This window comes from Bufo bufo, chromosome 3 (assembly GCF_905171765.1).
Source record: "Bufo bufo chromosome 3, aBufBuf1.1, whole genome shotgun sequence".
Lineage (NCBI taxonomy): Eukaryota > Metazoa > Chordata > Amphibia > Anura > Bufonidae > Bufo > Bufo bufo.
The window spans coordinates 374,658,132-374,678,744 of record NC_053391.1 but is presented as its reverse complement, the minus strand read 5'-3'; the positions used below and the strand labels follow the sequence as shown (position 1 = coordinate 374,678,744).

General features: G+C 41.1%; 1 protein-coding gene across 2 annotated transcripts in view; it reads right to left on the bottom strand.

Moving 5' to 3' along the window:
• Nucleotides 1-20,613, bottom strand: part of BRIP1 (BRCA1 interacting helicase 1) — a 357,704-nt gene that overhangs the window by 11,188 nt on the left and 325,903 nt on the right. For both annotated transcript variants that reach the window (XM_040424676.1, XM_040424677.1), the window contains 2 exons: nucleotides 5,590-5,702; nucleotides 1,829-1,908 (listed from right to left, as the gene is read on the bottom strand). In XM_040424676.1, the coding sequence (XP_040280610.1) occupies nucleotides 1,829-1,908; nucleotides 5,590-5,702 (193 nt within the window). The remainder of the gene's footprint in view (nucleotides 1-1,828; nucleotides 1,909-5,589; nucleotides 5,703-20,613) is intronic.

Below are 20,613 nucleotides of genomic sequence, written 5' to 3'. Positions count from 1 at the left end.
TATTTTGTTGTTTCAATGTTTTTATTGTATTTTTATACCATCAAATACATTTTAATAACATTAAGAAAAAGAAAGCGATTTTAACTATCTCATGTTTAATCATTAGAATGTACATTACTCTGATTGTAAGGCATTGCAGACTTTTATTTTTTATAAAAAAATTATAACAAAATGTTTGTGTGCAACTGGGGTTCAGTACACAGCATACTCAAAATTAAATTCTTAAATAACTTCCAGTGTATGTAAGTAAAATACATTGCTGCCTGTTTTGCCAGTTTCAACGATGTTAAGCTACTGTACAAAAGCAAACAATACATCCCCAGCCATAGGACATATTTTGGCTTTTTATCTCCTAGCATGAGAAATGCTGCCAAACAGTTTGCAATCATGTTTGGCGGATAGATTTTTATTTTTTTTTACAAGCAGAATGGTATCTGAGCTCCCCCTACTGTCCATACACAAGAAGTGCAAAAACTCAATTTTAAGCTCTTTTCTAAGTTTCTTTGTCCAGTTGTAACAACTTTTTGGCTGGACCACCTGAGGATTTAGGGATTTGTACAGCAGTGCTGCCTTAATAAATTGGACTCCTAAAGCTTTTAGCTGAGAAAATTAAAAGAAAATCAATTACTGCATGTGACAATACAGTGTTTTCCCTGTGGGCTTAACTGGCTGCGGAGTAAATGAATTTAATGCGTCTATGAAGACATAAACTTAAAGAGAAATAATTTAATGGCAGCGCCTCATTTTCTCAGCTCATAATTCCCATGCTTAAAGGGTAATCCAATGAATTTAATAAAAATATTAATAAATGGAGTAATGGCCACTGTTATTTTAACTATAACAATGCAGCTTTATTTTTTAACTCTAACATTATCTGGAGGACTTCTGTCCTTCCTTTCCCTGAGACAAGCACCTACAGTACATCTCCCAAGATGCACTGCAATTAGCTCTTGTTAACGCCCTCCTCCCTAGTCCCAGAGATACATATGGTATGTAGTGCCCCTACAATGTCCTTCTCAAATGTCTAGAGAGAAACAGCTAGATATTCTCTGAGCTTTTTCACTATGAGTTTACTATGCTATGACGGAGGGGGGGGGGGGGGGGGGGGGACGGGACGGGACCATAACAGGATAGATAGCAGGTGGCGCTATCAGAGAGGAAAATGTACATAAAAGTTTTACAATGTTATTAATGCATGTGTTTTGAAATAATACATCATTTGAAATGTCCTATTAATTGGATAGTAATACTTTTCATCGGATACTCCTTCTAAAGGTAAAACACTATGAAATGCCACTTGGCACAAGGAGCCTTCTCAGTAACTGACGTATGTTGGTCGATTGCTATTTACACGAGTCTCTGCTTCAGAGTATCCAAAATGTCATTAGTAGGGATGAATGAACTTCTGTTTTCACGTTCTGCGTACAAAGTTTTGAGTTATCTAAGAATTCCGTTATGGATTCTGCTACCACTGACTATAAGTTATACATGACGGAATTCTTAGATAACCCGAACCTTGTACTCCGAACTTGAAAACAGACATTCGCTCAACACTAGTCATTAGCTAAGGACATGAGTGTTAGATACGTTCAGTATTCTTAATACTTGAGGGGGAGATATTTATCTACTCTCTTGCTTTAGTTCACACATAAATTACTTACTCAGAAGCAGAAAAGGATCATTTTTGGATTCTCAGATGATATAGGGTAAATTTTAAAATTTGTTATTGTGTTAAGAAAAGCAAATAAACAGGTGATATACTTTACATCTGCCAAGTGACTGCTGGCATCTTAGAAATGCAGGTAAAATAGTCATTGTTTTTACTTACCAGTTATATACTTTGGATTACTCCTGAAACGGTCATCAACTAAAATAAGTGCACCCCAGTCATTTTTATGCCTGATACACCTGAAAAAAAATCATAACCTTAAAGGGGTTTTCTGGTTTTTAATAAATATTCTCATGTAGTTGCTTACCTCATGCACACCTTCGCTAAGTTCTAACTCTACTGACCCATTTTCACTATGTAAACAAATCCCTGTTTTTTTTACATGATGTATGTAGCACTTCCTGTTCCTATACCCAACCAAACCCATGATGCACTTCTCCTTTCTCTGCCACAGCTCCAACACCCAGCTAGTTTATAGCTCCACCCACTCAGGTATTTACATACACACTCCCCTATTAATGTCCCATGGACATGACATCACAGGAAATAAGAGAGCTGCATGCCCAGAATGGAAAATGATAGCAATAAAGAAAGACATTACAAAAGTACAGCTACCTTCATAAATTACTATTTTAAAAGATGTTGATGCAAACTGGTAAACCTCTTTAATGCTAGGTTTCGGTTTCAGGTACAGGTATTTTATGCAGGTTTTGAAGTCAGAGTCCTCCTTTATGACCCGTTTCTGGAGTTGGCTTCAGAAACTGCTGAGAATGACACACTCATCTTATCCCTCCAACGTTGTGAAATTTCCCAGGTCTACTGCAGTCTATACTTTCTGCTCCCTTTAGACACAGACATTTGACTGCAGCAACCAATCACTAGCTGTAACACCATGACTTCAGCCAGTGACTGGCTGCATCTGTCACATGTCCGCGTTCAGATGGAACAGAGAAAGTAAAGAAGGTGGGGTACCCAGGAATAGTCAGGACATGAGAGGTGGAAGACTGGTAGGATGAGTATGAGTTGTTTTATTATTTTACCCCACTCCGATTTTTTTTTTTAACTAAATGGCTAGATAATACTTTTACCTTTAAACCTTTCCACAGAACACAGGGAAGGTTTAATGTAAATTCAAAACCTTAAAACTGGCATACATGGGCAGATATCTAAATGTATATTGCTTATTCTACTATCTCATTTGCGGTGCAGGATGGGATAATCACATAGTGGCCCAGATTTACTATTGTGTCCGCGTCTAGAATCGGTCCAAAAAGTGTTGCAAATTGGCGCAACTAAGTTTTCTCCAATTTATTTTGCCTCACCCAAAAAGGAATAGGGCTTAGCAGGAAGTGGTTCGGACTCCAAAGGAAAGGGGTGCAGTCTAAGATGTGGTATTTTGCACCAAAATTGCACAGCAATTCTGGAGTACAATTCTGTCTCAAAATAAATCAATAGCTGGTATAGAGTCAGAGAAAAGTGTCTATCCCTGAACCAGATTTACCATCCAGCCTGAACCCCTGTGATAAATCTGGTGCAGGTCTAGACAGCAGGTCTAAGCTTACACCATCTGCAGGCTTAGTAAATCTGTCCATGAAAATGCCAGTTATAATTCATTGATGTAATCACATCCTAACAGAAAGAGCTGCTTCAATACCTGCAGCACAAAGTACTATAAAATTCCATTAATCTGGCATTACCAGGACTGCCAGATTATCAGATGAAATAATAAGACAACGTATACCATTCTTATTTTATTTTTCATGTATTCTAATAAATTGTTGAGGGGCAAATACAAATTATCATGTAGTCCTGTGTTGGAAACAGGTGCTGGGCTAAGGGTATTTCTGGATTTTTATCTTATTACCTTTATTGTCCTCTAACTTTCCACCTTTTAGAAAACTAAAGTTTATTTTATCATGCTGTTTCTGCATGGCAGAACATTTCTGGATTTTCAGGAAAAGTGCCAGATTCAAGCCTTTTCTGCTTCTATTGCCATAAATCTTTGTAGACATTTTGCTCCTAAAATGTGACCACTTTCTGTCACTGTCAGCATATATCATATTTTGGTGAAGGATCTCTTCAACTAAAAGGTCACTTGTCTTTAGTGACTTTCTCTTCCTGTGCATGGCCTTTTCGTGACGTTCTACTGAGTAGAAGGTGAATAAGGCTGAACTGCTATTTTTTGCCTCTTTTTACTTTCAGAGACTTCAGAAAGCATTGCTTTGTGTTTGTGTTACCTGAGCTCCTCCAGGCCAGCCAGGCACACAATGAGAAATCCAATATGCTATTTGTTATAGTTCAGCGCAACACATTTAATCGATACTTGCAGGGAAAACTGAAATGAAGAGATTTGTATTGAATGAAGTAGGGCAGTTTTGTAGGCTCAGCTCTATAAATAAATGTACAAACTGATTATTAATTATTCACTGGCGCTAGTTAATCTGGGTATCATCTGTAGAATACACTTGTGAGGGTCAGTACTTCTACCTCCAGCCATCAGATTTTCCAAGCATCCGGCATTATAAAAAGAAAATATGGTAGAAATATCAAGTGACTGTAAGAGCACGATTCCTATGTATTTATTACCTACATTGAACAAGACTATTAAAGAGCTCTGTCTAATACACCAATTTGTAGCTGAACTGTGCATAATCTAGGAGAATGATAGCCGACGATATACAAGACAAACACAGCAAGATTCAGCTTGCAAGAACATAAAATATGATTCCAATGAAAGGACGTAATATTTCTTTTCTCACATAAGAAATGCAGAGCAATCTTTTATAACAGGTTTATATGACAATGATCTGGACAGTGAGCTGAGGGACTGCAGACGAGAAAGGTTCACAAATTTTAATGGTGAATAATTATTTTGCATAGGAATTTTGCTACTAAATAGCATAATATAATAATTCAGCTTCAAAATAACATGAGCAATTCCTTAGCTACACTCTATATATTTTTTATCATATATTGGCCTGCCATAACTTATTTAGGTTTTTATTCAATTATGTTAATGTAGTTAAATTTACTACAGTTTTCTTTAATGATAGCTATCACTATTAAGAGGGATACCTTGGTCCAAAAGGAATTCGCATTTTGGTAAGGCACCATATAACAATGTGCAATCGCCATGCTATACAGGGTTTTTCCGGTAATAAAGATTTTTAACAAGTTCCTGCAGCGTGGTCCCTGAAACAGAAGATTCATACTTACCTGTTCCACGCTGCTCCGGTGGTCCATGTGGCCTCCATCTTCTGGTCCTGGCTATGGGCATGATCACATGCACTGCTCCAGCAAATAATTGGCTTCAGCAGTGACATGCTGCTTGTGACCACATCACCGCTGAAGCCAGTCATTGGCTGGAACAGTGCATGTGACCATGCCCGTAGCCACCGGATGTAAACAGTGCCAGGCGCGGAAGATGGAGAGAGCTGAGGCAACGCAGACCACTGAAGAGGCATGAAGCAGGTAAGTATGAATCTTCTGTTTCAGGAGCCATACTGCGGGAACTTGTTAAAAAAATCATTTTTACTGGAAAACCCCTTTAAAGGGTCATAGATATCTTGACCATTAATTATTTAGCAAACTGCCACATACAACAGGGGTAAAGAGATACTCAGTACATGCTGTCAAGTACCTTAATTGAATCTAGATGGATCTATTATGTTACTGTATAACAAGCAGCAATGGCCAAGCTTACACATTCGCACAAAATGTCTTCATTAAAAAGGAACAATCTAAACTAGTTTTTACCAGCATTGACACCATACCCCTTTTAATTCATGTGGCTGAAGCTATAGCTCTGAATAAAATATTGGTGACTATGGGACTTCCAGACATGACTAGTTGCAAACAAGTAACATTAAAAATAGCTTAGTTATCATTTTATCAGAGAAGGTCAATATCCAAGAACTTACCTCCCCAAGGCCTGATTAAGGGCTCGGTATGCTTGTATATCATACCACTGACTGCCAGGCAGAAGTCCTCTAGTTTTTGAGTGTTGGTCATTATACTTCCTTTTCAGTTCAACCTACAATTAAGAAAGAAAAAAAACACCACAAATATCATAGCTATATCCATCATGATTCGCATGAGTCAAAGACCTGACTGTGTCATTGCTTGTATGCTTTGACAAATACACAGTTTCTGCACATTCACCTCTTCGCAGTATAATTAGTACTTTGCATTACCTAACATGCATGTAACACACAATGGGTTAAGTGACCAGAAGAAACTTGACACAAAATCCCAAATGGCTGCTTGTATATATTGGCATGTTTCCTGGCGCAAGGAATGTAATATTAATAAAATTCTATGGCTGTTACTCATATTATTTGGAATAGCTAAGCAGACTTAACATCACGGTAATGTACTTCTATTAGCACTCTGAAGATCTGAGGAAAATTTTTTTTTTTTTCTTTCTTTTCAACCATTCAGTCTTACAGGTTTACATGCTGCTTTAGTTTCTTAGCATGCCCCACCTCTAACCAAACTGGTCATGTATAAAATTGATATTTCATTTCTCTAGTCTTGTATTGTCCAAATCATATTTCCGATCCCTGAGCATCTAAATTAAGGATCATACTGAGAGGGAAATTGCAAATACATGAAAGTATCAGTTATAAGTATAAAATAACAGTGTGAACAGCAAAAATTTAATGAGCAGACCAGCAGTGCTGCATGAGTAAGGTTTTATTTGTACGAATATATAATTATGTAACAAAACAAAATAAAAAAAAGTTTACCAAATTATTTAGTTGGATTAATAAAGTGGCTCTGTACATTTATAGCCTTTAAAGTTGACTACACACAGTTTTTATCATAGTTTTCAATTGTGGTTTTTGGTACAAAACAAAAAAATTACTAGAACTATACAGTATATAATCTAGGACTATTAAATAATCATAACAGTCTACTAAATAATAGAAAGGGAACGAAATATATTCATGAAAGGTATTAGTTTTTCTAGATATAGTTGTGCAAATGCTAAAACACAGTTCAAGATTTAAAACGTAGAAACATCAATGCTTCCATTCCGATCTACTTAAAACGTAATCTTGAAAAACAAATGTACTGGGTAGCAATGTTACTAATTATACTATAAAATGCAGAAAACTGATACCCTATAATAAAAGAAAGGCGCTATATACTATATATGTATCAACTGCATAAACAGCAACACTCATTTCCTTGAATAATCAATGTGAACCAACCAAGAGAATGATCTTAGAATGATTATTATATATAATAACCGTGTATCTGATAATAAAACTATGAACAAAGTATAATACACCTGACCGTTGCAGCTCAATTCCACCTGCATTTAGAAAGGACTACGTTGATAAGAAATCAGTTTGGCGACAGACAAGCAAGAAAAGTACAGCGACAAGACGAGAAAGGCGAATAGGTATACACAAGGCTCTAAGTCACCAGGACGCCCCCTTTCCACTAGCAGCAATGTTAACAGTGCACCTTGGCATGGTAACAAGTTTTGACAAACATCACAAATCCCTGATTGTAAAAGTTTGAAATCTGCAAACATAGTTTTATGGGCTTTTGAGCGAAAAGCTGCCCCGGAAAGCTTTCGCCCTTTTTTTTTTCTTGTGGGTTGCTCTTTTGTACAGTGTTAACCTTTTTAAACTGACAGCTGAAGGGACACGCTTCAGGATAAATACAGAAGACTTCTAACTATTTCTGACAGGTAATTTTCAATGTGGGTTGGGGTACAAATTTTTATTTTCCATACCTATGCCCTTTCAAACAAACTGTCAAATTTACAAATACAAACTTTCAAGCCAGACAGTAAATTGAATTTGATTCTGTAGATTTAATAGTTGCCTCAGTCAGATAAAATGCATGTGGCAGAATGGTGCATGTTATTTTAAAGCGAAAGGTGGAAAAATAAAAAAATTAATAAAAAATTCCACAAACCCCCGGAGACACGCCAAACATTGCAGCATGCCGCTCTTGTGTGAAAGACAAAAATATTGTATTCTGCACAGATATCTTATGTCAATATATCAGTAAGAACACAGCATCAAATGAAAATGTAATTAAAACAGGGCAGGTAGGCCTATTCATAGTAGATAAAAGAATGCAGCAGCATGAATTGCCTTATAAGAATTTATACAAATAATAAAACACATATACAAGCTCATCAGAAGACTGAATAATCAGAGAAGTAATTCTTTGCGTCCTTTTTATGAAAATATACATGACCACAACACAAATAAATCCATTTTAATCACAGAAAGTTACATTCATGAGCTCATTATCCTATCTAGTAGTGTTTGGCTTGTATCAAGAGTCCCTGCTTACATCATAAGAACTGTGATATAAAACTAAAACATTCTTCAAATATGTTATTTCAAGTATATTGAAGTTCTAGGTCATGATATAAACGGCATACAGTCGTGGCCAAAAGTTTTGAGAATATCACAAATATTAGTTTTCACAAAGTTTGCTGCTAAACTGCTTTTAGATCTTTGTTTCAGTTGTTTCTGTGATGTAGTGAAATATAATTACACGCACTTCATACGTTTCAAAGGCTTTTATCGACAATTACATGACATTTATACAAAGAGTCAGTATTTGCAGTGTTGGCCCTTCTTTTTCAGGACCTCTGCAATTCGACTGGGCATGCTCTTAATCAACTTCTGGGCCAATTCCTGACTGATAGCAACCCATTCTTTCATAATCACTTCTTGGAGTTTGTCAGAATTAGTGGGTTTTTGTTTGTCCACCCGCCTCTTGAGGATTGACCACAAGTTCTCAATGGGATTAAGATCTGGGGAGTTTCCAGGCCATGGACCCAAAATGTCAACGTTTTGGTCCCCGAGCCACTTAGTTATCACTTTTGCCTTATGGCACGGTGCTCCATCGTGCTGGAAAATGCATTGTTCTTCACCAAACTGTTGTTGGATTGTTGGAAGAAGTTGCTGTTGGGGGGTGTTTTGGTACCATTCTTTATTCATGGCTGTGTTTATGGGCAAAATTGTGAGTGAGCCCACTCCCTTGGATGAGAAGCAACCCCACACATGAATGGTCTCAGGATGCTTTACTGTTGGCATGACACAGGACTGATGGTAGCGCTCACCTTTTCTTCTCCAGACAAGCCTTTTTCCAGATGCCCCAAACAATCGGAAAGAGGCTTCATCGGAGAATATGACTTTGCCCCAGTACTCAGCAGTCCATTCACCATACTTTCTGCAGAAGATTAATCTGTCCCTGATGTTTTTTTTGGAGAGAAGTGGCTTCTTTGCTGCCCTTCTTGACACCAGGCCATCTTCCAAAAGTCTTCACCTCACTGTGCGTGCAGATGCGCTCACACCTGCCTGCTGCCATTCCTCCGATCCCGCAGCTGAATCCTCTTTAGGAGACGATCCTGGCGCTTGCTGGACTTTCTTGGACGCCCTGAAGCCTTTTTAACAAGAATTGAACCTCTTTCCTTGAAGTTCTTGATGATCCTATAAATTGTTGATTGAGGTGCAATCTTAGTAGCCACAATATCCTTGCCTGTGAAGCCATTTTTATGCAACGCAATGATGGCTGCATGCATTTCTTTGCAGGTCACCATGCTTAACAATGGAAGAACAATGATTTCAAGCATCACCCTCCTTTTAACATGTCAAGTCTGCCATTTTAACCCAATCAGCCTGACATAATGATCTCCAGCCTTGTGCTCGTCAACATTCTCACCTGAGTTAACAAGACGATTACTGAAATGATCTCAGCAGGTCCTTTAATGACAGCAATGAAATGCAGTGGAAAGTTTTTTTTTGGATTAAGTTAATTTTCATGCCAAAGAAGGACTATGCAATTCATCTGATCACTCTTCATAACATTCTGGAGTATATGCAAATTGCTATTATAAAAACTTAAGCAGCAACTTTTCCAATTTCCAATATTTATGTCATTCTCAAAACTTTTGGCCACGACTGTACTATGAATATAGGGACTTCAAGCCGAATGCTTTCACATCAGGCAATAAGCAGATACTAAGGCCTTATGTACACCAGTACACGTATCGGTAAGGCATAGCTGACACATTTTGTGTCCCTATAATGACTGCCGTACTCCATATTAAACAATGTAAACATGTAAAAAGAAAAACTAGAGCGCAACACGCTATATCAATATGCAAGCTGAAAATTCTAAGGGCCAGTACACACAGTTTTTTGGCCCACAATTTGCGCAATTCTGCCTCAGAATCAGCTCCAAAAAAACCCCCTCAAAACAGCCTCTCATTTATTTTCATCGGAAACAGCACTTGCTTTTTTTTTTACCATGTGAAAAATAAAAAGGGTAGAAAAAAAAAATCTGCATGCCCTATATTGGGGCGGAATCTGCACTGAATCTTCCATTGAAAAAAATGGGAAATGCCGAAAAACTCTGGAATGCATTTACTCATTCAAGCGATTCTGAGATTGTTTTCTCGTGACATATTGTACTATATGTTAGTGGTAAATTTGAGTCAATATGTTATACATTTATTTAAAAAATTCACTATTTTCTAAATTTAAATTTCTCTGCTTTTAACGCCTCATGTACACAAACAGCGAGTCCAAAATATGCGGGCATGGAGGCACTGAACCACACAAAAGCACTATGGAGTGCTTCCGTGGTGTTTCTGTCCGTGCCTCTGCACTGCAAAAAAATAGAACTTGCTCTATTTTTTTACAGTGCAGATGGATCACGGACCCATTCAAATTCAATGGGTCTGGATCCGTCGTGGCAGCCGCATGGATGGTGCCTGTGCATTGGGGCTATGTGCAAGAGGCCTAAGACAGATAGTGATACCTCATAAAATAGTTATTATCATTCTACAGGGTGGGCCATTTATATGGATACACCTTAATAAAATGGGAATGGTTGGTGATATTAACTTCCTGTTTGTGGCACATTAGTATATGTGAGGGGGGAAACTTTTCAAGATGGGTGGTGACCATGGCGGCCATTTTGAAGTCGGCCATTTTGAATCCACCTTTTGTTTTTTCAATAGGAAGAGGGTCATGTGACACATCAAACTTATTGGGAATTTCACAAGAAAAACAATGGTGTGCTTGGTTTTAACGTAACTTTATTCTTTCATGAGTTTTTTACAAGTTTCTGACCACTTATAAAATGTGTTCAATGTGCTGCCCATTGTGTTGGATTGTCAATGCAACCCTCTTCTCCCACTCTTCACACACTGATAGCAACACCGCAGGAGAAAAGCTAGCACAGGCTTCCAGAATCCGTAGTTTCAGGTGCTGCACATCTCGTATCTTCACAGCATAGACGATTGCCTTCAGATGATACGAGATGTGCAGCACCTAAAAACTACGGATACTGGAAGCCTGTGCTAGCATTTCTCCTGCGGTGTTGCTATCAGTGTGTGAAGAGTGGGAGAAAAGGGTTGCATTGACAATCCAATACAATGGGCAGCACATTGAACACATTTTATAAGTGGTCAGAAACTTGTAAATAACTCATGAAAGAATAAAGTTACGTTAAAACAAAGCACACCATTGTTTTTCTTGTGAAATTCCCAATAAGTTTGATGTGTCACATGACCCTCTTCCTATTGAAAAAACAAAAGTTGGATTCAAAATGTCCGACTTCAAAATGGCCGCCATGGTCACCACCCATCTTGAAAAGTTTCCCCCCTCACATATACGAATGTGCCACAAACAGGAAGTTAATATCACCAACCATTCCCATTTTATTAAGGTGTATCCATATAAATGGCCCACCCTGTACATATGTCTAGTTTATGATTGCATCATTTTGTAAATGTCATTTTATTTTTTAGGCCGTTAGAAGGCTTTGAATTTTAGAAGCGATTTTGAAACTTCCAAACACACTTTTTTAAGGACCAGTTCAGTTATGAAGTCATTTTGTGGGGCTTATATAGTAGAAACTACCCATAAAGTCCCTGCGCAGATTCTGAGGAAATATCTATGGTAGGTACAACATAAGTCTATGCGCACCTAGATGATGTGCAAGACGCTATGTACGTCACTCCAAAAGCACACCGTTATAGGTGGACTGTCAAGGAGGCGTTACAGTGCAGAGTGTAGCGATAGGCACTGTGACGGACTGAACTGTATAAGACCTAAGGCCATCCTTCATATTAGATAGGGCCAGGGGCTATTCATAGTATTCAGTATATTGGGCAGACTAGATGGGCCAAATGGTTATCTGCTGACACATTCTATGTTTCTATGAACCGTCACTGGGGCTGCTGGAGAGGCCTGAGGGCTAGCCTCCCTCCTACGGACTATGGACCCAGAACTATGGAGATCCCCCTTCAGTCTCTTGGGGTTACAATGAAATATTAACCTTGATTTATGTGTGGAGTATTATAGGCCATGTTATGTTTTATTAGCTCGGTAGAGGAATCTACCGACCACAGACTTTCCCCCCCTCCCCCAGCTCATTATTCTAGAAAGGGAAAAGTGTGTAGCTTCTGCCTGTGAGTGATCCCATTGTGTTGGTTAATTGTATCACAGGTGGGTGTTTTCTGCCTGTGAGTGATTACGTTATCCCGTTGTGTTGATTAATTGTATCACATGTGTGTGTTTTCTGTCTGTAACTACATGTTACATGTGTCTCAGTCGTCCACAAGGTCCCCATGGGGAGTATCCCTCGCTGGAAGACCTGCATAAAAGGCTGGCATACAGCTGTTCCTGTATCGCTCTCTGGAGGAAGAGAGGTGCACCCACTGGAACCCTTGTTGTAGTTCCAGGGTGGGTAGAAGACGGCAAGATCCCAACCAAGCTGTGGCGGTTTGTGGGGTCGGCAGTGCTTACGGTGTGTCAAGTGGAGTGCTTTGAGTCCTCGGGAAGCACTAGGAGCATCCATCAACGGAGGTACCCAGTCGGGGTGCCAGGAGATCCGTTACAGTGGTGGCAGCAGTGGGATGGCGTCCTAGTACGAGGAGACACCGTTCGTGGATTTACAAAATTGAGGGCAACGCTTGTCCCTGTACAGCTCCCCTGGCTACAGCAGCATAGAATCAGCTAGTTCTTGGACAGTGTTCCATGATGAAGAGGAGGATCACCCGGATTACAGGGATGCAGTCCGGAAAGGTGTATGGCACGAGGCCCTGGTGGACTTGCAGCGTCGGCGGGGCAAGAGTCTCCCCAGTGAGGAGCAGAGGTTGCGGATGAGATTGGAGCTGCGAATGCCTCTACTGGGAGAGCAGCCCCTGAAGGGGTGGGTGTCGGAGCGTGAGACCCTGGTATGGCAGGAGACCTGGCTAGATGACGCATACCAGGCACTATGGGAGGACCCACAGTCGGCAGGTGGAGATAAGACCGAGGTTTCTCTACTGGCCCTGCAGGGATGCTGGGCAGCCGGCCCAGATCCCCAGTGGCAGTGTGTTATAAAGGGAGAAGAGACAACCGGTCTCTCTCCCCAGCGGCAGCCCGTGTCACAGAGAGAGGAGACTGTCGGTCCCTCATCTCAGCAGCAAGCATCGCTGGGAGTGGAGATGGTCGCTACCCCTACCCAGCAGCGTTCCAGGGAGAGGAGACAATTGGTTGATCTCCCCAGCGGCAGAGGGCGTTCCAGAGAGAAGAGGTAGTTGACCTCTCTCCCCAGCGACAGTGTGGTTACCCAGGAGATGATATGGTTGGCATCACTCTCCTGCAGCAGAGTCAAGTGGACCAGTTGAAAGAGGTACTGGATTCATCTTGTCTGACTAACACAGGTCCAGACCAGTTGGGGGTCTGGTACCTGGTTAGTCTACTGTTGGAAGGGGAGAAATGTGATAGACTGAACCGTCACTGGGGCTGCTGGAGAGTCCTGAGGGCTAGCCTCCTTCCTACTGACCCAGAATTATGGAGACTCCCCCCCCCCGTCTCTTGGGGTTACAAGGAACTATTACCCTGATTTATGTGTGGAGTATTATAGGCCATGTTATGTTTTATTAGTTCGGTACCCCCCCCCCCCCTTATTATTCTAGAAAGGGAAAAGTGTGTAGCTTCTGCCTGTGAGTGATCCCACTGTGTTGGTTAATTGTATCACAGGTGGGTGTTTTCTGTCTGTGAGTGATTAAGTTATCCCATTGTGTTGATTAATTGTATCACATGTGTGTGTGTTTTCTGCCTGTAACTGCATGTGATTGGTTTATGTAAAAACTGTCTATCTTCCACAAGGTCCCCATGGGGAGTGTCCCTTGCTGGAAGACCTGCATAAAAGGCTGGCATGTAGCCTCATTAAGTGTCCTGTTCTACCCTTCATGAAGTCTGGGCTCATGTTTGGGGGATTGGAGAACTATACTTTGGGAATTGCTATAATCATTATACTCTCCAGAGTATAATCCCTAGCACTTGTAACAGCTGTTCCTGTATCACTCTCTGAAGGAAGAGAGGTGCACCCACTGGAACCCTTGTCGTAGTTCCAGGGTGGGTAGAAGACGGCGAGATCCCAACCAAGCTGTGGCGGTTGGTGGGGTCGGCAGTGCTTACGGTGTGTCAAGTGGAGTGCTTTGAGCCCTCAGGAAGCACTAGGAGCATCCATCAACGGAGGTACCCAGTCGGGGTGCCAGGAGATCTGTTACAGGCGCATCTAAGGGTGAATAATTATAGTAATGGCATGTGCCTTCAGCTGATTGAACATTACAGATATCAATATGGATTAGCAGGTCATTTATACCTTGTTTGCAACGATCTTCCTCATTGCTGCCCAATACCCCTGATGAAGCCAGCTTAGCTTCTTGGGGGGCAGTTAGCAGGTTTTAGGTGTCTGAGTCTGGTCTTGTGTAGTTCTCTAGCAAATGTGTAACCAGTTTATGGTGTTACATGTTCTCTCAAATAATTATGTAACCAGTGTATGGAGTTACATCATTATCAGTGAGATACCAATTTTTAGCACGTCAACCAGCAAACATTGTCGCATACAGTGCCAGTATCTTCACTGGCAATACTGATAAGGTAGCGTCACAGAGATAGTGCATGTCTCTGTCTGCTATGATGCAAGTATCACATAAACACGTTTGATACACGGACTGGACACAGCTGTTTTTAACCTCTTGTGGTTTCTCACAGAGACATTTTAAAGACTATCAGTAAAAGTTATGTTTTATAGTGAGAAGTTATCTGGGTCAAGTTTGGGTATTAGGCTAATAGGCCTCTTTTTTGCTGATTGTATTAAGTATACCCATACCCAGATAGGGTCCGATAGGGATCCCATTGAACAAACCTTTAGAAGGCATCAACTATACCATCACTAAACTATATAAACCATTGGCCAAAAGAGGCCTTACTTCCATATTAAACATGTATGTATTAAACAGACAGGACAAAATACAGTGTGTTGCAAAAGTATTCACCCCCTTGACTTTTTTTTGTGTTTTGTTACATTACAGTCTTAAGCTCAATGTTTAGTTAATCTGAATTTTATGAGATGGATCAAAACACAATAGTCAAAGTTGGTGAAGTGAAATGAGAAAAAAATATAAATAAAACTATTGTTTAGAAATAGAAAATTGTCATGTGCGTATGTATTAACCCCCTTTATTAGGAAATCCATAAAAAGCTCCAGTGCAACCAATTATCTTTAGAAGTCACATAATTAGTGAAATGATGTCCACCTGTGTGCAATCTAAGTGTCCATGATCTGTCATTACATATACACACCTTTTTTGAAAGGCCTCAGAGGCTGCAACACCTAAGCAAGAGGCATCACTAACCAAACACTGCCATGAAGACGAAGGAACAATCCAAACAAGTAAGTGACAATGTTGTTGAGAAGTACAAGTCAGGGTTAGGTTATAAAAAAATATCCAAATTTTTGATGATCCCCAGGAGCACCATTAAATCTATTATAACCAAATCGAAAGAACATAGCACAACATGCAGAGAGACGGCCCACCAAAACTCACGGACCGGGATTAATCAGAAAGGCAGCACAGATACCGAAGGTAACCCTGGAGGAGCTGCAGAGTTCCACAGCAGAGACTGGAGTATTTGTACATAGGACAATAAGCCGTATGCTCCACAGAATTGGGCTTTATGGCAGAGTGACCAGAAGAAAGCCAATACTTTCAGCTAAAAACAAAGGCATGTTGTGAGTTTGTGAAAAGGCATGTGGGAGACTCTCAAAATGTACGGAGGAAGGTGCTCTGGTATGATGAGACTAAGGCTACTTTCACACTAGCGTTCGGAGCGGATCCGTCTGATGTTTCATCAGACGGATCCGCTCCGATAATGCAGACGTTCGCATCCGTTCAGAACGGATGCGTCTGCATTAAAACTTAGAAAATTTTCTAAGTGTGAAAGTTGTCTGAGCGGATCCGTTCAGACTTTACATTGAAAGTCAATGGGGAACGGATCCGCTTGAAGATTGAGCCATATTGTGTCATCTTCAAGCGGATCCGTCCCCATTGACTTCCATTATAAGTCTGGACGGATCCGCTCGCCTCCGCACGGCCAGGCGGACACCCGAACGCTGCAAGCAGCGTTCAGGTGTCCGCTCACTGAGCGGAGCGGAGGCTGAACGCTGGCAGGCGGATGCATTCTCAGTGGATCCGCCTCCACTGAGAATGCATTGGGGCCAGACGGATGCGTTCGGGGCCGCTCGTGAGCCCCTTCAAACGGAGCGCACGAGCGGACACCCAAACGCTAGTGTGAAAGTAGCCTAAAATTTAACTTTTTGGCTATCAAAGAAAATGCTATGTCTGGAGCAAACCCAACACATCACATCACCCAAAGAATACCATCCCCAAACATTAAACATGGTAGTGGCAGCATCATGCTGTGGGGATGTTTTTCAGCAGTCGGGACTGGGAAACTGGTCAGAATTGAGGGAAAGATGGATGGTGCTAAATACAGGGATATTCTTGAGCAAACCAGTCTGTGCGTGATTTGAGGCTAGGAAGGAGGTTCACCTTCCAGGACAATGACCCCAAACATATTGCTAAGGCAACACTTGAGTGGTTTAAGGGGAAACATGTAAATGTGTTGGAATGACCTAGGCAAAGCCCAATTCTCAAGCCAATAGAAAATCTGTGGTCAGACTTAAAGATTGCTGTTCACAAGCGCAAACAATCCAACTTGAAGGAGCTGGACCAGTTTTGCAAGGAGGGATGGGCAAAAATTCCAGTGGTAAAATGTGGCAAGCTCATAGAGACTTATCCAAAGCGACTTGGAGCTGTGATTGCCGCAAAAGATGGTTTTACAAAGTATTGACTTTTAGGGGGGTGAATATTTATGCACATTGACTTATTTTGTCCTGTTTGTTGTTTGCTTCACAATAAAAAAAAAAAACATTTTCAAAGTTGTGGGCATGTTCTGTAGATTAAATGATGCAAATCTTCAAACAATCCATGTTAATTCCAGGTTGTGAGGCACCAAAACACGAAAAAAGTCAAGGGGGATGAATACTTTTTCAAGGCACTGTAACTCACCAGTAACAAACTTCAAGACAAACACAGATGTTAAGAGTTAAAGGCTATGTCCACATTTTTTTTCCATTGCGGCTTTTAAAATGAAAAAATGTAACTGAACATTTCCTGTTATTTTGTTGCTACAGCTCCTATGCATCTCCATGGTAACAGGCAACAAACGCTGCACAGTCTCATCCTGCAGTCACGCTTCCTTCTATTGGTTCTTCTTTTAAATCTACCAAAAGTAAGTAAGCATGAAGTAGGGATAAAAAGGAAGTAAATACAACTGCAGGATTAGACGATATAGCGGTTGCTTATTGTAAGTTACCATCGAGACATATTGTATATAAAGGAACAGTAGAGAAACTAAAGGAAGTTTTTAATTAAAAGTGTCAGAGATCTGTTTCTCTCGGTTATGGGTTTCTTGCCATCTCCAAGCCTGCTGACATTACTCTATTAACCAGATGGACAGTGGAAGTAAATTACAATTTGGAGGCTTGGATAGCACTGAAAGTTCTAGTTTATTGTAGAATAATCTGTTGGCATAGCTAAAATTGAGAAGACATTTACACATAGCACACAGGACATCCATTTAAATGTAATACATTTTCAAAGACTATGATGATAAGTGAACGGATAAGATGACAACTTTCCGCTTCCATTAAACTTACCACACAGTGGAATAATAAATCCTCGTGTCTATATCACAAATGCCGCAAAGTCTGTAAACTCCTATGGGCATAAGGGTTACAAAGACTGCTAATTATTGCTGAGTGACAAGACAAATAAAGGTCACCAAATTTAAAGTTTTCTGCTTAAATAAGCAAAGCTGATGTTACATCTTGCAAAAAAAAATCATGTTTTGGCATGATAGGCCGATGTGGATTGCTGTGGGTTAAACAGTCATTAGAGCCCTGGCAAAGGTATATTAGGAAAAAAATTAAACCTCACGTCAGTTTAATGCAATCAGAATCCATTTCATTGTAGAACTTCACATTAGCAGGCATCAAATAAACGCCCAATTCAAAATGACAGGTTGCATATGTGAAAAAGCCACTCTCCCCTGCTAGCAAATATCCTCAATGTGCAGCAAACCACAGGCTAGGGATTAGTTAAAATGTCAGAAGACAGCCTTTTACCTGATCATCCTTAAAATATACTCTTAGCTGTTAGGCATGCTTTACAAAGGGCTCCAGCAAGCAAGCAAGCAGCAGACGGCCTGTGGCAAGCTCTGCCATCTTGAAGCTGTCAAACAGATTTAGACTTTGATCTGTCTAGGAGGTTGTGAATACACTGTCTTGCTATTAGTTTGTGTCTAGCAGTATTATACCTTTTAGCCTTGATGTGCTTTACGCATAATTAAGCTGATGCTACTACCCGCCTGTGTACATTTCTACACTTACAGCTACACATAGATTTCAAAAGTTAGCATTATAACCTGGCACATTATAAAATGGAAGACATATATTGGCTTCGGTTAACTAAAAGGCATAACTTTAATGGGTCTGTGATAGCAGTCGAGTGAAGTTTTGCTCTATCTTTTTACCACATGTAAAAGTCCCCAAAATGCAGTTTTTCAATGTATTTGGAGCAAATATTCTATATACAGTATATTCTGCACTATGGGCCAAGATTTTCCTCCTGTAACTGACACAGCAGCTGTCCTGTTATACATGATATGTGTCTTCCATCTGCAGCGCACGGGGGGGAAACGTCCATGGGATTCCTTTAAGATCGTATAAGTGTTTGTTGTGACGCCAGTTGCATTGCAGCAACAAGGGCACGGGCCCCTTTTAGTAATATGGTGGTACCCAGGTGTAGAAATGCCAGAGTGGTGTGGGGTGGCCTAAATTTCCCTTAATGGTGTTGCACGTGTCACGGTGCTCCTACCTGGATACGCTGGAATCCCAGGCGTGGTCGTGCGAAGCATATCAAGGGGTAGTTGATGGAAGAGATGGAGAAAGAAAAGCGAGTCCAGACTTTGTATAACGTTGAACAGCAACTTTACTCGAATAAACTTTCTTCCAAGCAGTTTACAGGCTTTGTCTTGGTTTCCAGCAGGCTTTGGCATAGTTTTTCCGAAAATGATCCGATCCCCGCCACTATAGGTCATAATGGGGGAGGGAATATACCCTTATGGATCTTCGGCAGTGCGTGGAAGACAGAGATGACTGGATGGGCTACATAAATGTATTCATATTCTTTTTTATTGAAAATACCCAAACCCATGCCCAATGTCAAAATGCTGACCAATTCTGCTTGGAAAGGAAGGAGAGGATTGCCCTTCAGCGGTGTTATTTAACAATCTTTTGAGCTTTTGATGAAGGACCTATATTGAGAGTGGTCTGAAACGCTTAACAAGTATATCCGTGTATTGGAAGTTTTAAAACCGCTGAAATAAAGTTTTCTTACCTTGCATACTGAAGCTGGACTCAAAGTTCCTGGCCTCGGTGAGGTAAGAGCCGGTAGTTTTAAGCGTTGTTAGTATGGCTGTAAAACCGATCCGGGACGGCTCTTACTGGGAGTAGCCAAAGTGCTGGGTGGGTGGGTGGCTTCTCCCCACGCTCCAGGCATGGTCTTTATGGCCTATATAAAAACCCAGCCAGCAGTCTTAGCTGGGTGTGGATGATCCTCCACCTGACAGGGAAGCTGTGGAGACTCTGTTTTTGGATCTGTGAATTGGTACCGTGCTAAAGGCTTGAAAGCCGCATGCTGGAAAACAGGCACCTAAAGCCTGCTGTGGACGGCTGTGGGGAAAACTGCTAACCAGGTGAATATTTTGTTCTATGGACAATGCATGGTGTGAACAAACACCAAGACTGTGAATAATCATTTTGTGTTTCCTTATGTGTGAATAAACACCGAACTGTTTAAGGTAAAGACTTTGTGATTGCCTCTATACTGCGTCCACTAGCCTGTCTACCAGAGCAAAACCCCACAATTGGTGTCGGATGCGGGCAAATGCAGTGAGGCAGGCCTGAAGGCCGAAAAGTTTTTTTTGTTTTTCCCGGGCACAAGTGCATATCCTATATTAAGCCGGCAAGGTTACGACTCGTGTCCCCTGACAAAATGGAGGAGGTCGAGAAAGCCCTCGTGGAGGCTAGCTTGCAGCAGCGGGAGGCTAACAAGCAGCAGCAGGAAACTAACCAGCTGCTATTACAACATGTAATGGCGTGCCAAGCGGCCGGAGCGGCCCAGAACGTCCACGATGCTCGGAAAGCTGTCCGTGCGGCGATCTCGAAGATGTCCCCCTCGGATGACGTCGAGACCTATCTGGCGATGTTTGAAAAGGTGGCCATGAGGGAGAAGTTACCCCGAGACCAGTGGGCAGAGGTCGTCGCTCCGTTCCTGGCATCTGGACCCCAGCAAGTGTTTTATCTCCCTGCGACTACTCGACCGTAAAAGGTGAGATTCTTGGGAGACTGGGGGTGAATGTATTGGTCCGGGCTCAGCGGGTGCAGCAGTGGTAATTTAACTCGGCTGAACCCGCCAGACCACAATATTATGACCTGCTACACCGGTTGCAGAAATGGCTGCAGCCTGACATATTGACTCCCACTGCTATGCT